The sequence below is a fragment of the Ctenocephalides felis genome, unplaced genomic scaffold (genome assembly GCF_003426905.1).
Source record: "Ctenocephalides felis isolate EL2017-DRISC unplaced genomic scaffold, ASM342690v1 CF-g0.4_SCAFFOLD_00845, whole genome shotgun sequence".
NCBI classification, from domain to species: domain Eukaryota; kingdom Metazoa; phylum Arthropoda; class Insecta; order Siphonaptera; family Pulicidae; genus Ctenocephalides; species Ctenocephalides felis.
In genome coordinates this window covers 25,590,048-25,608,703 of record NW_020536999.1, presented here as the reverse complement: position 1 = coordinate 25,608,703, position 18,656 = coordinate 25,590,048, and the positions used below count along the sequence as shown (strand labels likewise).

Here is an 18,656-nt window from a genome sequence, read left to right as displayed (position 1 = left end):
CAATAATTAAGCTTTAAAAAAAGTGTTCAGTGTTTGTGTCATAACAATAAAGAAAAATTATTAAGCTTCTTAAATTTAGACGGTTTATTTACTTTTTTATAAATATATAAATTATATATGTCATGTAATTTATAATTATAAACAATTTACAAATAACGTTTATTAATAAATTATTAAATTTATAAAGTTCTGTAAAACCCATTCAACTTTAATTTTTTCTCAGGCAAATTGTCAACACTTCTTCGTTCTTCTGATTCTTTAAAAGTTCTTTCAAGAACATTTGATATTATTAGTTCTACTGGTGTCGTATAAGAATTTAATAAAAACTTCAACAGTCCATTAATTTTTATTATCGAAACTTTCCATGGAGAAGTTCGGAAAACTTTTCTGAAAGTTAAATATACTTTATTGTTATCGCTGAAAGTTTGAGGTTTTGGATAAAGATTTTTCGGAGTTCATAAAATATTTAGTTTAGAAGAAAAAATTGGATGCACATGTATAGATAATAATTTAATGAATCTTCAGTAGCCTTGCTGATTTAAGGAGATATAATTTTTTATTATTTTTGTTATAACTGATTTTTGAATAAAACTTTTCAAAATTTATTTGCCAAGACTTGGTAAAACTATGTAAAATTTACTGTTCAAAAATTTTTACTTTTACTACATATTTTTTGAAATATGTTTTTACTAGTAAACACTAGATAAAATTCATTAAAACAATAACCAATAACGAGATTTCGAAAAAACAAGTAAGCATTATTAATCGAGTAAAATAGTCTCATAACTTTTGGGGCTCTTAGTTTTTTTCAATATCAACAATATCAGAGAATAGTCATTAATGAAAGCTGTGAATAATTTTATGTAGTTTCTAAATATCGAAACATTCGAAAAAAATGATACATATTAAATCTATATTAAAAAAGGGGAAAAAATCATGTAACTATTTCCACCAGCCCTCTGTCTACATTATAAAATGGTGTTGGAGGTAATTTAATCTAATACCTTTAAAGATTAATAATGAACGTATATAAAGTTACGTGGTAATAACGTGGACGACGTGGAGGTGGAAGTTTCTACTGATTGTGCTGCTGCAGCAGGAACCGGAATTATAATCTTCGTGTGAATTTATATGGGAAAACGTTCCGGGGAGGAGCAAGCAGGAGATTTCAACGTGAGATGAATACTTTAAAGGATTTTGAGGTTGTTGCTTCCTCTTTTTGGACCCAGCTCCTGGCTGCATATACATTTTTCTATAGTTAGCTACAGTTTGTTTCAAACGTTTTATATTCCCATAAAAAAATTAATTATTTATTGATTATATTTTTTTGACGGTAGATACCATAATCTTCTAGATTATACTAAAATATTACGGGCCTACGACAACTCGTTTAACTTCAAAAATTCGTCGAAGTTTGCAAAAATTGGTATATTTTTTTGGCATTTGTCAAAATTAGACCTTCCATCGACGTTTCTCAAAAACGCCTGAACCGATTTCAGAAATTTAAAAGCCATTTGATGTATCTTGATGAGGACTATCGTTTGTCAGTTTTGTGCGACGATCTGCCAAGCCGTTTCTTTGTTATTTGGAAAAAAGTGTTAAACTTTTCGTCCACATTTAAGCTCATACTACCGTATCGATTTTAAAAAATCAAAAACTGTTCGAAAGATATTAGTTGGGCATGATACTGATTAGTTTTTGGTGAAAATCTACCGAGCCATTTTCTTGTAATTAACTGTTTAAACAAAAAAAATTAAGCCGATTTTTATGGAAATTTTTTTGGCGATATATATCGTGGTCTTATAGAACTTACTGAAATATTACGGCCTTACGACAAGTAGTTTAAATGAAGAAAATGAGTAGTTTTTTTTGACGTTTGTTAAAATTAAAATTAGATGATTTGGTATAAAGATAGAGTACTTGGTCTTAATGAACATACTAAACCGATAAAGTCTTATGGAAACTGGTTCAATTATAAAAATTATTGATTGAACGTTCAAGTATGAGTTTTCAATTATGTGTAATAAATCCTCTCGGAATACTTTTAATCACTCATAAATTAATTTATTTTTTATTGATTAAGTCGTTTATTTACACATATCGGGAAGTTCATGTAACTTGCCCCAAAGCAAAATTTACCAACTAGTCATATTTAACTTGGTTCTTTAAAATTTCGTTCATATCTGTGCATGCATAAGGTACCAATTAAAAGGTAATAAAATGATTTACAAATCTCTATATAAATATTAAAATCCTCCATAACTTTTTTACAACATGGTTAAATTTCATACTTGCGAAACTTGATTATAAGTCAAATTTTTTAAGAAAGTGAAAGAACTCTTGAATATTTGAACCAACTATTCTAACTTATTAGCATCATAATATATGAACACATATTTTATAATGTAATATAAAATAGTTTATAAAATTATCTACAACTTTTGTCTGGTTTGCACCAGCTTCTCTATTACTTTAGACGAATTTAGCCATATTACTTAATACTTACATCTCGGTTGATCTAGTTTGAAGCGATTCCGCCTAAATTCCAGTTTTGGATTCCAAGTTTCAACTTAGAAATCAGCTTTAGCACTAACGATCATCATTTACGCGAATGCAGAATTTGATATATTAATCATTCGAATTTAAATTGATAGTATAGTAAAGTTGGAAATTCTCAGTGGTATTCTCGGTGATTCATTAGAGAATTATAGGACATACCGTTTGTACCACAACTTTGGTAAGCGGGATATATGGTTTCCTAAAGTATCTTTTGGGGAAACAAATACTTAATTTGAAAGATTTTCTGACAATATTTTGAGTACTAAAACATTTTATGGAACAGGATTTAATCATCAGATGATTGATATTTTCAAAGAATGATATATTTTTCAATATGTCAATTATATATGTCAACAAATGATGAAATTCTTCTATTTAATTTTTTCTTTTCTTTCTCTTTCAGAGACCTGAGATTCAACAATATCCGCGAAATCCGTCCAGGAACCTTCTCGCACCTCTCGAGATTAGGAACCCTAATGTTGAACAATAATAAACTATCGACCCTGCGTGCTGGTGCATTTCAAGGGCTGGCCAATTTGAAGTTCCTGTACTTGTACAAAAATAGGATCCACATGGTGGAACCTGGTGCCTTCAACGGAATGCCAAAATTGGAACAACTGTAAGTAGAAAGTAAATAGAAATATTAAAATTAGAACTAATTTCAAATTTTATATTTATTAATTAAGATTTTATACATCCAGAGATTCTAAAACTTTCACATTTATTCGTATGGATTTACTTGAAGCTGCAAGACTTTTTTGAAGCTTTAAGAATTTTTAATTTTTATTTAATTTCAAGAAAAGTTTATTTCCTGTACTGCTATGTAGCCTAGTGGCTACTATTACTATTTCTACTAAATCTCTTAGTATTTGTTTTAATTTTTTCTCCTATTAGATACCTCCATAGCAATTTGATTCACATGATTCACGAAGAAACTTTTGCCGGTCTAAGAAATTTAGAGAGATTGTAAGTACAAAAAAGGTGTCGAAGGGTTTTGTGTACTATATGTGGTGCTTTGGTAATAAAAAATTGTACTTGGCGGTAGATTTGTTACTAACACGTGTTGTGCTAATACTAGTTTAGTAGAAACTACATGTATATATACTAATTTACTAAATTGTAAGTATTTGTAGTATTTGCTCTAGGGTATTTTAAGGGGAAACGTTGTGCAAAAATATATTTGAACAGGTTTATCCCATACATCATTCAAATCTATAAGTGAGAATGGTTTAACAAAAGATTGAATAGATAAATTCACATGTGCATTGTAACAAGATGCTACAGGACTTCACGATGTTAGACAATATTTTAGATCATTTAATTTTCAACTAATTTTTCTATCTCATTAATCATATCAATCGAAAGATTCAGAAGTTACAAGAGATATAGTAAATAAATGCACGACTGGTGTCTATCACTGTCTATCACAATAGTTATTGGTCGGAATCGCAATTGGATTTATTTATTCCATAATTCCGGGTTTATTATTTAACCACATCTGATTAAAATTATTTTATTCATCTGATTGGATACTAAAACGTTATTTTGGACTCACTAGGCGCAAAATTATTGAAATTCAATTAGTGTGGTATAAAATAATCGAGTATTATGATTTTAGGGTAATAGATAGGGCGCTGATGGTGACACGAGATTGAAAATAACATGCATTTTAGATAGTAGAATTTTGTACATTTGTATTTAATGATAAATACATTTTTGTAATTTGTATATGTCAAGTATTAAAGTATCTACTAAAACAGCAAATCCTGAAATTGATAGGTTTTGTAACAAAACTTAGAATTATAAGAGATTTATAGAGATATAAACTTATTCATGTCAAGTGAATTCAATGAGCTCCATTTATTTTAAGGTCTAAGAATTTTAGTATATTATACTTCAAAGTTCTTCTTCATGACATATATTAAAAAAAATTAATGGGTGTTCTAGCTAAATTTTAAGTTATAATAGATTTTATAAAAATGTGTTCTACGTGAAGTCTAACACACTAATTGAATTTCATTTTTGATGAGCTCTACAGGACGCAATATTTGTAATATTTCACTGTAATTCGCAAATGTTATTTTTCAAGATGCCTGTTATAATTACAAATAAAAAATCCCGGTATTTTTAACTTCCCGTGGGATAAGTTATAAAAATCGCAAAAAATGCAAATTTTTATATATCTTTATATTTCAAAGGTTTCTGAACATTTTGGTATACCTTTGAAAAAATGGATGTACGTGTGTGTGAGTGCGGATACAAATTTTCGTCAACGATTTCGGGAACACCGATCAACCGATTTGAATAATTCAAAAAACATTCAATTGGTATTGATAAGGAGACGTGCTGATAAGTTTATGACGAAGGCTGGTCTAGCCGTTCCGAAAAAAAAGTGGCAAAACGGTAATTCAGTTTTCAAGAGAACGGAGCGTCCGATTTTAATAATTCAAAAAACATTTTACTTATATTGACAAGATAAAGAACTGTTTAAATTTTTGGGAAGGCAAATCCAGCGGTTATGCACTCTCAATAAAAATAAGTTAAAAAAATGTCATTTGGCGGTCAAAGATGTTTATTGACATATGTACATCAAATTATCAGATATTTTATAGAGATTTTAATCATGTGTACACATTTTGTGTAAATTTTTTTGGGTTCCGTACCTAGAATTTTAATCACTTTATGGAAAGTTCCAGCAATTTGCCTTAAGGCACGACGCCATGCACCCCACTAGTTTAACAAAGTTTTGATTTTTTCAAGATTTTAGAAGTGTGGGGTGAACCTTAATTCAACGTCTAAATACATCTTAATATTTTTCTCTCTAGAGGGCGTATCGTTTGTACAAGAATAATGAAATTTAAGAATAATATTACTGAAAGTATATATTATAATAGCAAATACTAAAATTGGTAGGTTTTCTAAAAAAATTTTGAGTTATGAATGATTTCATGAAAAAATGCTCTGGGAGCTTCACAGGTCATTCAGTTGATAAAACTTGAGAATATTATTGCTTAAAGTTACCATTATAATTGATAGGTTTTCTAACATTTTTTCAAATAATATCTGATATATTATTACGGTGTCACATCATAGCAAATATCCAACATGCATGATGCACTGTTTTGCATTTACTCCTCATTATTATTGTCTATTACAATGCGAATATGTTACGCGAAATAATCACACATCGCCGCCCCCCTAGAATCCCTCCCAGTGGTACATCGAGCAAATTATAATTGAATTTCAGAAATGCGATACCAACAGACACTTAATATATTACAATACAACCCTTTCGCGGAGCCCTCGTGCGCCCCCCTGCCCAATTATTCGAGGTGCGCCCCCTTGAGAAACCACGTTTTATGTTATTTCATTAATATTAATAAGCGTTATGTAGATTACATGAGGAACTGAGAGGTTGATTAAATATTATTTGAGGATGAAGAAATGTATAATGAGGGGGTTAATAGACACATTGAGAATGACAAACTTAAATCACAAAACTTTAGTAAATATGGTGCGTCCTGAAGTGCTTATTAAATATATATTTCTATATCTTCTTATGTACGTAGATCAAATTTTAGTAACTCTTATAACTCGAAATTTTGTTAGGAAACTTGTTAATTTTAGTATTTGTTAATATAGCAATCACTTTGTAGTATATTATACATACTTTGTTTACAATGTACGTACGAGGCGTTCTGCATAGCTCATTGAATTATTATATAGTTTTTCTTGCACATCATTCATATTCATGGAAAATGGTTTAAAGTTAATTTTTAATAATTAAATACACAAAATCCTCTTGTTATTTGCGTCGTACTGCAAATAGTACAGCGGGTCTATCATGTATTCTTGATCGTTTGTCTTTTTATTATTTTATCCTCGTGTCCTTTATCTTTTTGCAAGTTGCCAATTAGGAACTAAGCTGAGCTTTTTAAGCTCCCGTGCACCTGTAGAAGAGATAACGCTAATTGGAACTTTTCGGATGAGTTAAGATAAGTCGAGGAGAGGAAAAAGCTCTGCAACCGGAGCTTTTAACTATTTCTACAGCTATAGATCAAGATAGTTTTATCTGTGGTTCAATTATTTTTTGAAGTTTGTTGTAAGTTTAAAATGTAGTGTAACAGTGTTGAATTATATTCAACACTATTGAGAACTAATTTTTAAGAAAGTTTTGTTTGAGTGGGTGAAATTTTATACATGTAGAATTTCAGATAATTTTATCCATTTTCATATGCCACATTTTCCATAAATTAAAAAAAAGGCATGTTTTGTTATTTCTAATCCGATCTGCGTTTTCGAAGTAATTTTTCAAGGCATTTCAGATAAGTATATTTAATTATAGATATACAGAAATATAGATAAATGTATCTTTTTATGTGCAAATAGATCTTATTATGCTGAATAAAACATTTGCAATATTTTCCTAAAGTTAAACAAGTATATCGAATTACTTTATATTATTTGATCCTATGATATATATTTATTTAATTAAATAAAAATGCAGAAATACAGTTAATTTTATATAACCTAAATCGATTTTAACATATTCAATAAAATATTGGAAAAAGATATAAATAAAAAAAATAGTGCAATGATTTGCTTATTCTTATTGATACTATTTTAAGTACAAGGCTAGAGTTTAGAAAAAACTTTAAGGCACTATCTATAAATAGACATGCTGCAGGTTTGCAGAAAATTTTATTCATTTTAATATTCTATCAAGAAATGTTAACGTGTTGAATAAAAACTTTGTAAAAGTAGGCAAAAATGCTTAAATACTGTCTTGCATTCATGTATAAAATCAAGGAACAATCATATAAATAATTTCGGCTATTTGAAAATGGCATCAACAGATTTTAAAGTCGTGTATAAATTTTATGTAAAATTAATCAACAGCAAAAAATGTTATACATGAGTAAAATTTGCATTCTTGTCATCTCATGGTTTGAAAGCAATTTTTTTTAACAATTTTTCTTAATACATATATAGTTGTAAATATGGAAAATATACAAAACTTTAATCACTTTAATGTGATAATGAAGTAATTTAATATTTTGATTTGAAATTTGCGAAATTGATGAAAAACTACAAAAATGTATTAGAGGTTTAAGGTAACACTATTTGTAACAATTTCTTTGGGATGCAAATAAGAGGACACTCTGTACATATTGGCTTATTGGTTATGTAGATACTTGTAGTTATTAAAGTTTTCTAACAAACTTTATATAAATTATAAATCTCTACTAAATTACAAGGGTATTTTAGTAATCTGTATATAAAAATGTACAAAATATATGTAATTAACTAACATGTACATATAGTAAGTATATAATATAAACCTTTCTATCTATCAAGTTTAAAATTTTCAATCTTTTTCTGTTAAGGTTCCTGCACAACAACAAAATCCAAAGGTTGCCCTCCGGAGCTTTCCATGGACTTTCGGGGCTTCGGAGGCTCAGGCTGGACAGCAACGCTCTGGTTTGCGATTGCGATATGTTGTGGTTGGTGAAAATGGTTCACGATGGTAAAAAGGTGAGGCAAAACGGTGCAAGGATGAATATTATTTATATTATATATATATATATATATACAAATACATACAAATCCTTGATTGAATTGCGCTCTATCTAAAAGGCAATATTAAGAGCAAAAACTTTCGGAGTATTATTTTTATCAATTTGGAAGCCCTTGGCCCTAACCATTTGAGCCCTTGGGAGCAAGGAAATTCGAAAATGTTCATATTAAGGACCACCCTAATATATACACCTATATATATTTTTCAGGGTTTGCAAGCGGCCGCAACTTGCAACGCACCCGAAACCATGGCTGGACGCCAAATCAACACTATGACGGTTGACGATTTCCATTGTCGTAAGTTTAAATAATGAAATAAACAAATATTTAAGTATTAAAATTCATTGCCAGACTCGTAGTTAGACCCTGACGGGTATTTTTATAAATATTTATGGACGCTATATAATATTTTTCAATTATTTTGGCAGAGCTGCAGTAAATGATGCATGAATGTTTATAATTAAAATTAATTAATAACTAGCTGTAAGTGGAATTCTGTCTTAAGGCAATTAGGGCATCGTGCCTTAAGGCAAATTGCTGGAACTTCCCGTACCAAAAATTATTATTTTTTTTAAAAACGATTAACATTTTTGAAAAAAATTTACTTCGAAAAAATAGGATTTTTGAAAAACTATAAATTGGACAAAAAATTACTTTTTCTTGAAAAAAAAATTTTTTTTTTTTTAATTTTTTTTTTAAAAAATTTTTTTAAAAATTTTTTTTTTTGAAAAAAAAAATGTTTTCTTTATTTTGACATATTTTGGAAGATCTGAACTTGTTTTTCAAAGCAATCGTACTGCTTTAACTGCATAGAGACAAAATATAAAGCGCGTAAGCGCGGCGTCGCTGTCTAACGGGTAAACATTGGTACGGAACCCATAGGAAAATAAACAAAATTTATACTTATTGTTAAAATCTCTATAAAATATCTGAAAATTTGATGTGCATATGTCTAATGATCATTTTTGACCGCCAAATGGCATTTTTTTTTACTTTTTTCGTTAGATCTCCGAAACCGCTAGACCTGCCTTTATGAAAATTTGATCAATTCTTTATCTTGTCAATACAAGTTGAATGTTTTTTGAATTATTAAAATCGGACGCTCCGTTCGCTTAAAAACTGAGTTACCGTTTTCGGCACTTTTTGCCCCGTATCTCCGGAACGGCTAGACCTGCCTTCGCCAAAAACTAATCAGCACGTCTTCTTATCAATACGAATCGAATGTTTTTTGAATTATTCAAATCGGTTGATCCGTGTTCCCGAAATCGTCGACGAAAATTTGTATCCGCACATACATACACACACATACATACATACACACACACATACACACACACACACACACACATACATCCATTTTTTCTAAGGTATGCCAAAATGTTCAGAAACCTCTGAAACGTAAAGATATATAAAAATTTTCATTTTCGATTTTTTTGCGATTACTATAACTTACCCTACGGGAAGTTAATGAGTATTTTTAATATTTCAAAAACTCTTTAAGACAAAAAATAAGCTTAATTTATAAAATACAAAATATAAAATTCATTAAAAATTTAAATTATGAAAATAAATAAATAAATCATTACTTATTAAGACAAAAATTGTTTTTTATTTGGTAAAACTCTCATCTATCATTTATGCGTCTGATGGAAAATGAAAAATGCGAAACTTTTTATAAACTGCGACCGGAATAGAAAATTCATTTCTGTTTTGTTTTCTCTTCTCATTCATTTTTCTTTTCTCTCTGCGTTTTTTTCTCTGCACTTTCACGTAAAAAGATTCGGTCTGAAAATTGAGTTCTTTCTCGTATTCGAGAAGAAATAAATGAGAATGGAATGAAGATGGAATATTATATAAAATTATTTAATGGAGTAATCAGGGGTTTCGAATTGAAGTTATTCGTAGAATATATTTACAATCCATAATATTTTAGTGTTCATGTTTATAAACAGGAAGGCCAGAAATTATGGAAGGTCCAAGAGATGTAGAAGTGACCTTTGGAGGATCAGCTGTTTTCACATGCCGCGCAAGTGGTGACCCGAAACCAAAAATTGTGTGGATGAAAGACTCCAATGAAATTCCATTGGATAATAACCCTAGGTGCCATACTAAATACTTTTTTTAGATTTTGACCTAGTATAATTTTTGTATATTTTTTTAGATACCGTCTCCTTGCTGATGGTTCTCTGATAATTGATTCTCCAAGCGAAACTGATGCGGGAGAATACGAATGTATGGCCAAAAGTACAGTCGGGGAGGTTAAAAGTAGACCAGCGAGATTGGTCAGGACCGCCACCATTACTGGTTTGTAGATCAATATAATTTAAAGGAGTCTTATGCATTTATCATTTTTATACCTCATTATCTATTGTTCTTTTTTAGCAAATGTACGTCCACGTTTTATTTCCGCGCCGATCAGCCGAACCGTGTCATCCACTGCGAAGCAGGTTGTCTTCAACTGCGTTGCTTCCGGGACACCATCACCGGAAATCAAATGGACGCATAATAATGTCTATGTGGAAAAGTAATGTTTTCTGAAAAATTATAAAGATATTAAATGGAATTTAAGATTTTATTTTAATTTTGTTTTTTCTTTGTAGTGATTCGAAACGATTTATCAACGATAACGGGTCTTTAACCATCAAGGGGCCTTTAGGCGAATCCGATTCTGGAAGTTACAGGTGCGAAGCTTCAAATCTTCTAGGAAAGATATCCACTGTGGCTGATCTCCAAGTTACAGAGCCTCCGAGAATAATTGCTTTTCCCCAAAATACAACTGTAAAACCAGGAGGACACGCTCTGTTCAGTTGCGTTGCTTCAGGCAATCCTTTACCAAGGATTACGTGGTACAAAGATGAAAGGCCTTTGGCTCCTTCTGCTAGGATTTACTTTGGTGATACAAATACAAGGTTTGTTAAATTTTATTGTCTCTGTTGAAATTTAAATAAGTTTATTGTGAACTTTTTGGTTAGGTTGCACGTTGACCACGCCAAAGAATCAGATTCTGGTATTGTTTCGTGTCAGGCTGTAAATAATGAAGGAACAGCAGAAGCCCAGGCGATATTGACAGTGAGAAAAATGGATTTATAATTATGCTTACCCTGATATAAAATTGAATTTTGTTTTCTAGGTTGCTTATCAAACAAATCCAGCAATTCCTCCAAAATTACTATTTGGTCCTTTCGATATGGAAGTATTTCCTGGAAGCAGTCTCGAACTGCCATGCAAGGCTGAAGGTGAGCCACGTCCATCCATCCAGTGGCGCAGGAATGAAGCTACGGTGCCGCCAAGCACCCGATACAGATTTGCACCAGCAGGTAGCTTGTATATAGCCAACGTCACTGTCCAAGACGCCGGAAGGTAACGAATTATCATACATTTAATTAGTTGTGAGCGTAATCAATCCTATTACCAGATATGAATGTTTTGCTACTAACGAGGCTGGTAGGACAAGCCAGGCTGGTGTGGTGACTGTTAGAGATGAGACAAATATTGCTCCGGGTGATAGATTTGTGAGGATCGCCTTTGCTGAAGCCAGTAGACAAGTCGATCAAGCTGTTAATCAGACTGTTGCTGCACTTTTTGGAAACGGGTAAATAATATTTTAACAGTAGAATTTTGATACTGATTAATCTTAATTTTTCACAAGACTTTGGTATTATTTTATCGAGGATTTTTTATATCTCCATTAGGCCTAGAGATCAAAGCAAACCGCCCCCAGGACCGGCAGATTTGTTCAGATTGATTCGATTTCCGGACGCGCCATCTAGAGAACTGGCAAGAGCTGCTGAGGTATACGAACGAACATTGGAAAACATTGCAAAGCATGTTTCCGAAGGTAAATCCATCAACATGTCAACCATGGCAAATTCGTCTGATAGTCCAAGTTTCAAATACGAGGAAATTCTGTCACCTGAACATTTGGAACTGGTTGCTGAGTTATCAGGTTGTTTGGCACATCGCAGGACCAGCAACTGCACCGATATGTGCTTCCACTCCAAGTAACTATCTATTGAGAATTTTGATCAAGTATCCAAGGTTTTTCATCAATTACATTATTCCAGATATCGCACCATCGACGGCTCCTGCAATAATCTAGCACATCCAATGTGGGGAGCATCTTTGACAGGTTTCAGACGTTCTTTGCCAGCCATATATGAAAATGGGTTCAGCACACCCTTTGGTTGGACCAAAAATATGACATATGCAGGTTGGTTTCATAGATACTTCAAACACAAACTTTGAACTTAACTGCTTATTCTATCAGGTGGTCACAAGTTGCCAGGTGCAAGGCAGTTATCAACAGCTTTGATTTCTACGGATGTCATCACATCCGATCACGAGATCACGCATATGGTGATGCAATGGGGTCAGTTTTTGGATCATGATCTGGATCATGCCATTCCTTCTGTGAGTTCAGAGAGTTGGGACGGCGTCGACTGTAAGAAAACGTGCGATTTTGCACCACCTTGCTACCCTATTGAAGTACCAGCTGATGATCCTAGGATTACAAATAGAAGGTAATTGGATTGATGGTGTTCTAGTTCTAGTAAATCCAGTATAAAAATTTGTTGGCTTGTAGGTGTATTGACTTTACACGTTCGAGCGCCATTTGTGGTTCTGGAGCAACTTCAGTCTTCTTTAACGGTGTACAACATCGTGAACAAATAAATCAACTTACTTCTTTTATTGATGCCTCACAGGTAAAACATATTTTTAATTCTACAAATATGTTCATTATTATAGTTCATATATTTTTAGGTTTATGGTTTCTCCGATGAATTGGCTCAACAGTTAAGAAATTTGACCAGTGACCGTGGTCTTTTAAGAGAAGGTCTGATCCAACCGGGACGTCGGGCACTATTGCCATTTTCTGGTGGAGATGAAGGAGTAGATTGCAGGCGCAATCTACTAGAGAGCGATGTCAACTGTTTTGTTGCAGGGGATATCAGAGCTAACGAACAGGTTGTTTTTACTCTCTTGTCAATTACCTTTCTTGAATGAATTTAGAATTTATCCATTTACCAGGTTGGCCTTTTGGCTATGCATACAGTATGGATGCGAGAACATAACAGAATTGCCACTGAGCTGAAATTGTTAAATTCTCACTGGGACGGAGATACCATTTTTCAGGAGACCAGAAAAATAGTCGGAGCAGAGATGCAGCACATCACCTATAAGTGAGACTCCAGTAATAATTTCCTGATTTTATTTATAGAATGATAATAACTCATTTTTACTTTAGATTCTGGCTGCCACATATTCTTGGTGAAGAAGGCATGCGACTACTCGGCAAATACGAAGGCTATGACCCACAGGTGAATCCATCTATAGCCAATGTCTTTGCAACTGCTGCTTTACGGTTTGGCCACACCCTAATCAATCCAATTCTGCACCGTCTGAACGAATCCTTCGAGGCCATTCAAGATGGCCACCTACCCCTGCACAAAGCCTTTTTTGCTCCATGGAGAGTTGTGGACGAAGGTGGTGTAGATCCCTTGCTCCGTGGTTTGTTTACAGTTCCGGCAAAACTGAAAACGTCTAAGGAAAATTTGAATAGTGATTTGACGGAACGTCTGTTCAAATCTGCTCATGCTGTCGCCTTGGATTTGGCAGCAATAAACATTCAACGTGCCAGGGATCATGCCATTCCTGGTTACAATGCTTGGAGGGCTTTTTGCAATATGACAGTTGCCAGGACTTTTGATGATCTGGCTGGCGAGATCAGCAGCAGTGAGGTCAGACAGAAGTTAGAGAAATTGTATGGACATCCCGATAATGTGGATGTTTTTGTTGGTGGTATTTTAGAAGATCAGGCGAAAGGTGCAAGAATTGGTCCATTATTCAGATGCTTGCTTGTTGATCAATTCAGGAGATTGCGGGATGGTGATAGATTTTGGTATGAGAATCCGAGTACTTTTAAACCTGAGCAATTGACACAGATCAAGCAAGCGAGCTTGGGGCGAGTTTTATGTGATAACGGTGATAATATCACCAAAGTGACGAAGGATGTTTTTGTTTTACCAGAGCACCAAGAAGGTGGCTACGTCGATTGCAAGATTTTACCTGAGGTCAACTTAAAGGTTTGGACGGATTGCGAGGAGTGTTCTGTGCATGATCGTCAATTTGGCACAAGAACATCTAATCCAAATTTGAGAAGACGGAATCTCAGACGTCCAAGGCGAAATGTCGATCATTCCAACACGACTACAGTTCGAGACATCGACATTGATAGTTTTGAAAACGAATTGAACGAAGAACGTATTGAAGGCATTGAGTCTATAATCGAGAATTTTCAGAAGACTTTAAAGCAAATGCGTCGAAAGATCAGGAAATTGGAACAAGAGTGCGCCCAAAAGCTGCCAAAACATGGGCATTGCATAGATTCCGATGGAAACTGGAGAATCAACAATGAATTATGGAATAAAAATAGCTGCACACAATGCACCTGCAATCAACATCAGATCACTTGCACGACGACAAAATGTCCTAAATTATCCTGTACGGAACCGTTGCAGGTTAAAGAGGACGAATGTTGTCCTGTTTGTCCTGAGGCAGCTTAGAAATTTAAAAAAAAAAACCTTAAACAATATTTATTAGCCCATCGTTGACATTTTTATCATTCGACTTCAAAACATTTGCAACCATATTAGATATACTATTTATAGCTAATGAAATTATTTACTATATCTTTTATTGCTTTTGAACCGTTTGCCAATTTGAGTGAAATCTTCTAAATATTTGTGCATTATTAAATAATCTATGGCACAGTCTAGCACCCTAATACTCTACAGTAACTAGGTATGGTATTAACCTGCAACAGAGGAAATGTTTAAAGGTAATAATATAAATTGCAGTTTTTAATTGTACTATATATGGTGTGTTGGGCATAGTATTATATATATATATATATATATATATATATATATATATATACAATTATACATACATATATATAGTTCACTAAAATCTTGTGCTAGTATGGGTAGTACGATTCAAAGCATATTCAAATTTATAATTCTCTTAAATTATGTTTATGTATTTTAAAAATTGTTTAAAACTTGATTTCTATTTTACAGAAGTATAATAGTCATTTTGTGTTATTAGTTTTTAAATTAGAACAACATTTTAGTAACAAACTTTATTCCTCGAAGTGTATTTGTGTTTGTGCGTTTGTTGTGTCTCAGAGTCTTTAAATATGATCGAAGTGTGATTGTTTTTACCATAAACATAATAAATAGTATATAGTTAAAATTATGATAAATGTTACTACTGATATCCACATCATGAATAAAGATTTGATTCATGATATGGACTGTAGATTTAGATGAGTTGAAATTTAGATATAATGGATAATATTGAATTTAATGTTAATGTTTTATGAAAACTAATCAAAACTTATCCATCATTGTAGTTGCAAGTTTATAATAATTACAAACCGATATATCTATCAGCACTGCCAAATCGAAATATGATATTTGACTAAATTCTACAACATGTTGTCCAAGTTGTACATTTATTTTATATTTACATAATCAAATAATCTTGTGAAAAATGATTTTTATGATTTATTATAACATTAGTGTGCATAAATATATGATAATTGATATATTTTGCAAGACGGTTTAAACAACTACATTGATTTAAACTTTGTTGCATTATATGTATTATCAAAACGATTCAAAATATAAATGTACAATGTTTAATAAAATATGTACAATTCATATTTGTTTATGTACACATTTTTTCTATAAAATTACAATAAAATAGTAAGAATACAACATGAATTTATCATTTGTATAATTTACAAATATAATCAGCAATAATTTTGAACGAATGCGTTTTAAGTATATGGCAGTTCTTGAAACAGACTTAAAACATCTTCAGGCTTTGGTGAAATCTGCACACAATCTTCAATTTCTCTTCCACATTTAAAATCCTGTGGTAAACACAACTTACCATCAAATTCATCATATTTATGAATCTCAGCCCATCTTTGTGGCACTTTAGGACTCAAACTTTTTCTAAAAACCATACAATGAATATGTGTCAACTTTTCATATTTGATTCGAGAAAATCCTAATGTGGACAGTGTATATCGCCAGCACTTCATAAATTTAGCATTGGCACCCACGTGTTTTGAATCTGGTAATATAATTATCATTATGCCTTCAATTTTTAGTAAATCATATGCTTTTTGACAACACTTCAATCGTAATTCTGATGAAGGTAGGTAGTCTAGAAGTAAACTGAATACTACAGTGTGAAATGAATTGTTGTTTAATTTACAAACAGCATTGTCAACAATGTACTCGTCTTGGCAAATGAAATCACACTTGTACACACTGGCATTAGCTGGAGCTATATCTACTGCTACAACATCAAACATATCATAATCCTTAAAAGGATTATAACAACTACCGACATCCAACATTCTAATAATACCATTTAGATTTAGCTCATCATAATTTTTATTACCCATATTTAACAATTCTATTATTTTATACTCTCTTGTTCGTTGGTTTTCAATACCATTCTCAAAAAAATACTGTTGACAATGTTTAACAATCCAAGCATTTCTTGAATTTGCAGAAAGTTCTTTGGAGTCTTTATTGTCCCAATGTAAGGTTGCTAAAGTTTGCATGGATTCTGCATATTTTTTTAAAGTAGTTTCATTGAGGCAATGGTCAATCCAGGCTTTGTCAGCACCTAGTTTTGACGATTGGAGTCTTAAAGTTTTGTGCACATTTTTGACAAAGGCAGATAAATCTTGTCTATCGCTAGAAGATAATATATTTCATATATATCAGTATATTAACATATATATATATATATATGTTATCTTATATCAATTGTACCTATCCATGACTAAGTTAGGTTAAAATTTCTTGAACATTTTTGCTTGAAATTATTTTTTTAAAAACCTTTTTATTATTTTAACCTGTTATAATACATAACAACGAATCATGTAAGTCATTAATTAAATAGTACTAATGATTATATTAAGTTTCATAAATAATATTTGCTTGAATCGAACTGACATTTGGTGGCTGCTGATGTAAACAAAACAGGGAAAATGTTTCATAGTAGTTTCATAGCAATTTCAATTATTATAAATCAAATAATTATCTCTAAGCTAAAATCATTTTATAAAACAATTTTAACTAATGAATTTTATATTTTGAAGCAAATCTAATCAAATTTTGATGTGTAAATGAATTCGCAAAGATTATTTTTTTTGTTTGAAATTCGCGCTTTTAATTGTACAAGTGGCGTCGTCGGACATTTTGCTAACTTTAATTGTCAAAAAGATATTTGTGAATAAACATGTGCTCGGCTTAATTAAGAGTTTTTAATTAAATCCTTGATTAGATTCAATTAATTTGTGCATCTAATTGTGTAATTAATTTATTAGAACAATCTGATATAACAAATTCATCGCGAAATGTTCATAAAAATCCAAATGTGTGGAAATGTTTAGGTGTACTTTGGATAGTCAAAAGTATCTCTTTCAGGGTCCCCATTTCGAATTAATTTTATATTTATAATTAAACATTTTTCTTACAGGCAATGTATCCTTTATTTATTTATATATATATATATATATATATATGCAATTGTCAATTGTTTAACTAATATATGTATGTAGGTAATGCTTGAACATTTCCACCTCAAATCAATTTATTATCGAATTTTAAGTTCACAAAAGTCTTTTATGTGTGTCGTGCATTGTATGTTGTGCAAAGACCTTACTCGGACAATTGCATCATGTCAAATAGATTTGTAAAAGACAATGTTAAGTATAGTGCTTTGGAAGTGGTAATATTGTGTCGAATACTTGAGGTTCCTGGCAGATGCTCCAGAGGTGATTCAAGAACTGGTTTTGTGTTCCGGCAGGATGCTGCAGAGGATTTCCAACAATGTGAGTGCAAAGCATGTTTTATACAAAACGAGTCAAAGAATATATTTCTAGGATTATATACAGGCATTCATCATTTAGCATTTAATGTTTTTACTATATTTAATACTTAATCTATATATATAAAAGAGGATCGCTTAAGTTAGAACACTTATAACTTACGAACGGCTGAACCGATTTAGAAGAAAATTGGCAGAGCGGTAGTTTAGAACCAGGAGAAACATATGTGATACTTTTTGTCCCGTTTCTCATTCCAATTCAAAATTAATTCATTCATGGTATGTTACTTGAAACTTTTCAAAAAGCAGGTCCAAGCAGATATATTTAATTCATTTTCTATCTCTCCTCGCAGAAATTTTAAAAATTTGTATAAGCTCAGTAGTGTTATTTACAATTATATACAAAATCCAGAATCCAAAAAGAATCTGAAAAGTTTAAAACGTAATCAATAAGTCGAAATGCCAAAAAAAGACTGGGATTGGATTATACAATGATTTTTATAGAAAGTGTATAAAACTTCCAGTTTGATTGTATTGACAAAATATAGACAAACTAATGGTATTTATTGTTTTTATAATACTTCATTGTACATAGCATTCAA

The 18,656-nt window shown here is 31.7% G+C and overlaps 2 protein-coding genes across 2 annotated transcripts in view; one reads left to right on the top strand and one right to left on the bottom strand.

Annotated features, from left to right (window-relative positions):
• The window catches only part of LOC113373137 (peroxidasin), a 102,893-nt gene extending 87,872 nt beyond the window's left edge, over positions 1-15,021 (top strand). The window contains exons 3-20 of the mRNA XM_026613456.1: positions 2,963-3,178; positions 3,454-3,525; positions 7,947-8,094; positions 8,346-8,433; positions 10,089-10,236; positions 10,298-10,440; positions 10,519-10,660; positions 10,737-11,045; positions 11,109-11,205; positions 11,267-11,496; positions 11,552-11,728; positions 11,829-12,137; positions 12,201-12,346; positions 12,404-12,656; positions 12,719-12,839; positions 12,898-13,101; positions 13,165-13,316; positions 13,382-15,021. Of these exons, the coding sequence (XP_026469241.1) occupies positions 2,963-3,178; positions 3,454-3,525; positions 7,947-8,094; positions 8,346-8,433; positions 10,089-10,236; positions 10,298-10,440; positions 10,519-10,660; positions 10,737-11,045; positions 11,109-11,205; positions 11,267-11,496; positions 11,552-11,728; positions 11,829-12,137; positions 12,201-12,346; positions 12,404-12,656; positions 12,719-12,839; positions 12,898-13,101; positions 13,165-13,316; positions 13,382-14,699 (4,273 nt within the window). The 3' untranslated portion in view covers positions 14,700-15,021. The remainder of the gene's footprint in view (positions 1-2,962; positions 3,179-3,453; positions 3,526-7,946; positions 8,095-8,345; positions 8,434-10,088; positions 10,237-10,297; positions 10,441-10,518; positions 10,661-10,736; positions 11,046-11,108; positions 11,206-11,266; positions 11,497-11,551; positions 11,729-11,828; positions 12,138-12,200; positions 12,347-12,403; positions 12,657-12,718; positions 12,840-12,897; positions 13,102-13,164; positions 13,317-13,381) is intronic.
• Positions 3,144-17,138, bottom strand: LOC113373148 (S-adenosylmethionine sensor upstream of mTORC1). The gene is made up of 3 exons (XM_026613464.1): positions 16,995-17,138; positions 16,096-16,916; positions 3,144-3,176 (listed from the first exon to the last, which is right to left on the bottom strand). The coding sequence occupies exons 1-3, from the start codon at positions 17,000-17,002 to the stop codon at positions 3,151-3,153; spliced, it is 855 nt and encodes a 284-aa protein (XP_026469249.1). The 5' UTR covers positions 17,003-17,138; the 3' UTR covers positions 3,144-3,150.
• Between the last annotated feature and the right edge of the window lie 1,518 nt (positions 17,139-18,656).

Excerpts from the sequence above, each read along its gene's own strand:
- LOC113373148 (XM_026613464.1), bottom strand. Across the intron at positions 3,177-16,095 it reads TAAATATGATGAATTTGATG|TTGTTCCAATTTTGGCATTC; the intron begins GTAAGTTGTGTT and ends TTCTACTTACAG.